The sequence below is a fragment of the Mandrillus leucophaeus genome, unplaced genomic scaffold (assembly GCF_000951045.1).
Source record: "Mandrillus leucophaeus isolate KB7577 unplaced genomic scaffold, Mleu.le_1.0 Scaffold54, whole genome shotgun sequence".
NCBI lineage: Eukaryota > Metazoa > Chordata > Mammalia > Primates > Cercopithecidae > Mandrillus > Mandrillus leucophaeus.
The window spans coordinates 356,642-362,965 of record NW_012105808.1 but is presented as its reverse complement, the minus strand read 5'-3'; the positions used below and the strand labels follow the sequence as shown (position 1 = coordinate 362,965).

Sequence of the window (6,324 nt, the reverse complement as noted above, 5' to 3'; positions counted from 1 at the left end):
ATACAGGGGTCTCGGCCTGCCTAGCCACGGGCTCGGATGCACCCCGAATCGTCACCGGGACAGGGTTTCGGGGTGTACAGCGCGACTCCCTGCCCCGCCCCCTTCCTGCCGCCCCAGGCCTGGTGCTTCCGCCTGGGGGCGCCCGCGTGGGGGGGACGGGAAGAGGGGCCTGAGTCAGCGGCCGTCGTCCAGGAAAACAGGCTGGAGTCACCTGCCGTGGAGTGGGGGTGCCCTGGCCAGCCCTGGCCTCCTGCATCTGTCAATGGTGACCTCAGAGGGCATTTATGGAGCGATTAGCCAGTGCCAGGCCTGCCTTGTGCCCAGCCAGTCACCAGCCGGCTATGCTGTGACCTCGGGAGGTAACTGGCCTCTCCCAGCCTCAGTTTCTCCAGGGTGGGTGGGAGTGTGGTGAGGGGATGCAGCAGGCTCACTCTGGGGTCATCACCCCCCCATTAATGTAGGACATGCACTGGTTCCCAGCCTCTGGGGTGGGCATTACCCCATTTTACAGATGAAGAAACTGAGGCCACAGCCAATGAGACAGGAATGTGGTGTGCATCTTACCCTTCCCAGTCGGCTTTTTGAGGATGGTCCTGGTTGAGGTGGGTCCTGTCCTGCCCCTTCATCCAGAGAAGGGGACCCCATCCCTACTGGAGCACCTCCTGTCCACTTATCTGGCTCCTCCCTGTGTCTGGCCTGACCACCTCCACCCCCACCCTGGCCATGGGCGCCTCTCCCAGGGCTGCGCTCCGCTTCAGGTCTCCTTCCGGCTGCCACCCATGCTCCCGGCAGCTGTGGCCCCCACCTTGACAGGCACACCCAACCCCGCAGGGTCAGGGCTAGGCCAGAGAGGGAGAGACTGGGATAACCCTTGGAAGGGGGTCACAGGGGCTGGGGTTTGAGGAATGAGTAGCAGTTTGTCACATAAAAAAGATGATGTGGCCAGGTGCGGTGGCCCACGCCTGTAATCCCAGCACTTTGGGAGGCTGGGGCGGGTGGATCACGAGGTCAAGAGATCGAGACCAGCCTGGCTAACATGGTGAAACCCCATCTCTACTAAAAATACAAAAATTAGCTGGGTGTGGTGGCACACGTCTGTAGTCCCAGCTACTCGGGAGGCTGAGGCAGGAGAATCGCTCGAACCCGGGAGGCAGAGATTGCAGTGAGCCGAGATTGCGCCACTGCACTTCAGCCTGGGTGACAGAGCGAGACTGTCTCAAAAAAAAAAAAAAAAGAAAAAAAAAAAATTGGGGCGTGGTGGCTTACGCCTATAATCCCAGCACTTTAGGAGGCTGAGGTGAGCGGATCACTTGAGGTCGGGAGTTCGAGACCAGCCTGACCAACATGGAGAAACCCCCTGTCTATACTAAAAAATATATAATTAGCCTGGCGTGGTGGCGCACGCCTCTAATCCCAGCTACTCGGGAGGCTGAGGCAGGAGAATCACTTGAACCTGGGAGGCGGAGTTTGCAGTGAACCCAGATAGCACCACCACACTCCAGCCTGGGCAACAAGAGTCAGACTCCGTCTCAAAAAAAAAAAAACAAAACGATGGTCCAGGAAGTGGGAATGGCTTGTTAGTGAACTGGGCCCAATTAGAGGGAGGAGGGGCTGGGGTCTATTAATGGGGCCTGGATGACAGGCTGGGGCCACAGGTGGGACCTGCAGAGCCTGGCTTATTCTGCTTCCAGAGAACAAAGGTGGCGGAGGGAGCTGTGGGCTGGCGCCAAATGGGCAGCCTGGGCAGGACATTGGGGTCCTCTCTGAGTGGCCAGCAGCCCGCACCTCCCTCCCTGCCTCTCGCCTTTCATGTGTGGCTCTATCACCTGGACACCGTCACCTCAGTCTGATCGGGAGTGAAATGGGACATGGGTTGTGGGAGAGCCCTGGATGCCGTCACCTCAGTCTGGTCGGGAGTGAAATGGACACAGTCACCTTGGTCTGGTCGGGAGTGGAATGGGACATGGGTTGAGGGACATGCTGGGCTTCACAGGGGCCACTGTGTGCCCTTTGGGGACCAGATGCCCAGAGCCAGTTGAAACGAATAAACGTGCTAAAACGCTTCCCCACCATTTCCCATATTCAGTGTCCCCATGGTTGAGTGCGCTGTTCCTGGGTGTGATGGAGGCAAACCCCGTGCTCTGTTCTGCTGCACCGAGCCCCTGGCTGTCCTCACGGAAGGGCCTTGACCGCCTGGTCCCGGCCCCACCCTGGCTGCCTCCTTCTCCAGGACGCGTCCGGCCAGCACGGGCTGTTCCCTCAGGGTGTCAGGTGTCTCGGGTGTCCTGAGGCCTGGCTCCAAGGCTCACACTTCCCTGGCGGTGGGGGCAGGGGGGTCCCCGGAGTGAGCAGCTCCTCCCCTGAGCCCCTGCCAAGTCCCAGCTGTGCCCTCGGTCTTATTTATAGGGTCCTGGTGGCCTGGCAGGAACTCGAAGACCTGGGGCTATAGCCGGGGGGCAGGGATGGTGGGGCCTGGGCAGAGACTGCTCCTGTGGCCTAGTGGCTGCCACAGCCTTCCCTGGGCTGGGGGTTCCTGGAGAAGTGGGGGCCTGGTCACTCGTGCCTTCAGGCCCAAGCGGAGAGGAAGCCAGGCAGAGGACCCTGGGCTGTCCGGAAAACCTGATCTGCTGACCGGTGGCCTCAGAGTCACAAGCACACCTGGAGGCCCCCAACGGTACCTGGCCTGAAGTGGAGCCATGGCAAGTCACCAGCATGGGACCATGACGTGGGAGTAAGCTGCCCGTCCGTGCTGACAGGCCCGGGGTGGCCTCTGTCACCATCCCAGCTCCAGTGACACAGGCAGGCCCACCCTCCCCACTCACCCCCCTGGAATCCCTTGCCTACCCCACTCCACAGGGCCCTATCCCAAGGAGGGGAGGAGGTCAGGAGACCCCACCCCTGCCGTCTGCACACCACCTAGAGCCAGTGTCGCCCGCCCCCAGGGTTACGGAAAGGAGAAGAGGCGGGCCCAGCGGGGCAGTGCCAGGGAGCCACCCCCTCCTGGGCCTACCCCACTCCATCTGGGGCCAACCCAGAAGCCTAGGTGCCCACGGAGGTGCCAAAAACACTGCAGATTCGGCACCCAGCCAGGCAGGGCCACCCACAGGACGGGCGGGCACAGGGCGGGGCCACCGTGGGAGCGGGTGGGGCCCGCCTCTTCCCAGAGGCTAGTGGGCGGGACCAAGGGCTGGCAGGGCTCAGGGTCAAGGCCTGGAGACCAGGAACTGGGCCGAGGCGTCAGGAGTGGCGGGGACACCCCTCCCCGCCCGATGTCTCCATCACTGGCGACCTTCACCCTCCCCACCATCGTGGGGTGAAGGTCAGCACCCTGCCTGCCCGGCTGCACCCCACCCACCCCCTCGAGCCTGCTTCCTTCAGACCTCCTGGTGCCCTAAGGGGCATTCAGTCCAGGGAGCTCAAAGCCCCTATTCCCAGGGGGACATGGAGAACGTGAGCAGAGGCCCAGGACGCTCCCGGCTTCACCGGGCCAGGTGGAGTAACAAGAGCCGAGCAGTCAGGCTTCCCGGTCTTTAATGGGGCGGGGGCTGGGGGCAGCTCATCCAGAGAGGTGGCTCCGAAGCCGAGGTGGACCTTGGCGGCTGGCTCTGCAGGGCAGAGGGGATGGTATGCGGCCCGTCAGGCTGGGGGGATCTTGAGAGGTGGAACGAGAGCCCCATGGGTGGCAGCCACAGCTCAAAGCTGAGGAGGATCGTCTGTCCCTGCCCCAGTCCCCAGGGCTTTAAACACAAGCAGGGCCTGGGGCCCAGGCAGCAGCCTGCACTGCCCTCTGGTGGCCTCTTTGACAGGCACGGCTTCCCCAGGTGGCTGGGACCCCAGGAGCTGGCTGGGCCCACCTGGCACCCCTGCCCAGCCCCTAGCCGGGCCTCGGGACACGGGGTACGCACCGCCTACTCCAGGGCCTTCACCAAGGCCTCGTTGGCCTCAATTCGGATCTGGATCTCTGCCCGAGTGGCCTCATCAGCTGCCCCCAACAGCTCCGCCTGGGCCTTCTCCAAGTTCGCCTTGGCTGCCTGCAAGGGATTGAGGGGCGGTGAGGGGCCAGCAGGGACCCCAGCCCGGCTCCTGGTCCCCCAGCGCTCCCTCCCCCGCAGCCTGGACAACTCCTGCCCTGGTGAGCCTCAGGTCCCCTCTGGCACTCACCCCCAGGTCCAACATGTCGAGCGTTACCGCCTCTTCTGCCAATAACTGCACGGAAGAGTCGGCGTTCACGGCGATGGAACCACTGCTCACTGGGGGAATGGGGTGGGGGGAAGGTGTGAGACCTCACAGGGCCAGACGGCCTCAGGGACGCCCCTGGTCAAGTGCAGAGGCTCCTGTGAACCAGAAGCTCGACAAACACTCAAGTCTGTGTCCTGAGTGTCCTAACAGACCTACAGGACTGGCCCTGGGGCCCAACATGGGGGGCAACTCCTAGAGAACAAAACAGGGGCCCCAAGAAAGAACTAGAAGCTGGAGGGACCCCCAAAAGCACCACCTGGGGACAGAGACCCTCCCTCTGACCCACCACCCATGGCTGAGCTGGGATCCGGGCCAAAAGCAAGCTGAGTTCAAACCCGGCTCTACCATTGGAAACCAGTGATGCTTAAAACTGCTTTTTTCCTGCACAAATGACCTTCCTCCCCTAATCTGATCAGCCCTCCTGACATGGTTTCTTGAGGGTTTTTTTTTTTTTTTTTGGCACAGGGTCTTGCTCTTGTTACCAAGGCTGAAGTGCAGTGGCATGATCCTAGCTCACTGCAGCCTTGAATTCCCCGGCTGAGGCGGCCCTCTTGCTTCAGCCTCCCAAGTAGCTGGACCACAACCAGCTAATTTTTTGTAGATATAGGATTTCACTATGTTGCCCAGGCTGGTCTCAAACTCCTGGGCTCAAGAGACCCTTCCACCTCGGCCTTCCAAAGTGCTAGGATTACAGGTGTGAACCACTGCACCCAGCCTCGCCTGGTTAGTTTCTTTTTTTTTTTTTTTGGAGAGACGGGGGTCTCACTATGTTGCCAAGGTTAGTCTCGAACTCCTGGGCTCAAGCGATTCTCCCACTTCAGTCTCCCAAAGTGCTGAGACTACAGGCATGAGCCACTGGGCCTGGGTGGTTTTACGTCTCTTGCTTCACCCATCACACGTTGGTTAGTCCAGAGCCAGTCGTAAACCGGTTGAGAGCAGGGTCCCCTCTGGTTCGCTTTCATCACCGCCCAGCCCAGGCTGCTCAGTGGACAAACCTGCTAAAACTATTTTCTTTTTTGAGACGGAGTTTCACTCTTGTTGCCCAGGCTGGAGTGCAGTGGCACGATCTCCGCTCACTGCAACCTCTGCGTCCAGGGTTCAAGCGATTCTCCTGCCTCAGCCTACTGAGTAGCTGGGATTACAAGCGGCCACCACCACACCCAACTAGTTTTCTGTATATATATACTTATATTTTTTTTGAGATGGAGTCTCACTCTGTAGCCCAGGCTGGAGTGCAGTGGCGCAGTCTCCGCTCACTGCAAGCTCTGCCTCCCGGGTTCACGCCATTCTCCTGCCTCAGCCTCCCGAGTAGCTGGGACAACAGGTGCCTGCCACCTCGCCCGGCTAATTTTTTATATTTTTAGTAGAGATGGGGTTTTACCGTGTTAGCCAGGATGGTCTCGATCTCCTAACCTCAGGTGATCCACCTGCCTCGGCCTCCCAAAGTACTGGGATTACAGGCGTGAGCCACCGCGCCCGGCCTATAACTATTTTTTCTCGCAGCCTCAACTGAGACGGAGACTGACCTGGGATGTGCAGCCCGGGTCTGGCCTGGCCCTGCAGCCCTCCACCGAACTCACCGAAGTATTTGGAGGTGGTGCCGTCCTCTGCATGCACCACAACCAGCCCTGGCCGAAGGACCTGCAGCGTGGGCACGTGGGCCGCCAGGATGCCGAAGGCTCCGGTCAGCGTGGGCACGTCCACCTGCCGGACGTTGGCACCGTTGAAGAACACCTGCGACAACAGCGTGGGGGAATGATGGCGGGGCAGGCCGGCCCCGCGCCCACCCCGGACTCGGCCTGTCCTGCTGAGAAATAGGTCCGGGCAGGACCTGGCGCTGATGTGAGGCACTGAGACAGCCCAGTGCAGGATCAGAGATTGCAGCTTTGGTCCTCAACGTTGCGCCTCATTCTACTGATCCGCGAAATGGGAATGCAACGATCCGGCGACACCCAGGCTTTGGCCAGGGAGATCGGGGAGGGCACCCAGGAGGCGCTTATCTCGGGGAGGTGCCCGGGACGAGGGCAGCGCAGGGCTCGGGCGGCAGAGGCAGCGCCGAGGGTCCAGGACTGAGTGACCTCGGCT

At 61.1% G+C, this 6,324-nt stretch overlaps 2 protein-coding genes across 2 annotated transcripts in view; both read right to left on the bottom strand.

Moving 5' to 3' along the window:
• MIDN (midnolin) overlaps positions 1 to 496 on the bottom strand; it is a 13,127-nt gene extending 12,631 nt beyond the window's left edge. Inside the window, exon 1 of the mRNA XM_011997464.1 lies at positions 432 to 496. Coding sequence (XP_011852854.1) covers positions 432 to 496 — 65 coding nt within the window. The remainder of the gene's footprint in view (positions 1 to 431) is intronic.
• Positions 497 to 3,514: 3,018 nt separating this feature from the next.
• Positions 3,515 to 6,324, bottom strand: part of ATP5D (ATP synthase, H+ transporting, mitochondrial F1 complex, delta subunit) — a 9,341-nt gene continuing 6,531 nt past the window's right edge. The window contains exons 2-5 of the mRNA XM_011997463.1: positions 5,820 to 5,973; positions 4,162 to 4,250; positions 3,906 to 4,031; positions 3,515 to 3,605 (exon numbers count right to left, since the gene is read on the bottom strand). Of these exons, the coding sequence (XP_011852853.1) occupies positions 3,909 to 4,031; positions 4,162 to 4,250; positions 5,820 to 5,973 (366 nt within the window). The 3' untranslated portion in view covers positions 3,515 to 3,605; positions 3,906 to 3,908. The remainder of the gene's footprint in view (positions 3,606 to 3,905; positions 4,032 to 4,161; positions 4,251 to 5,819; positions 5,974 to 6,324) is intronic.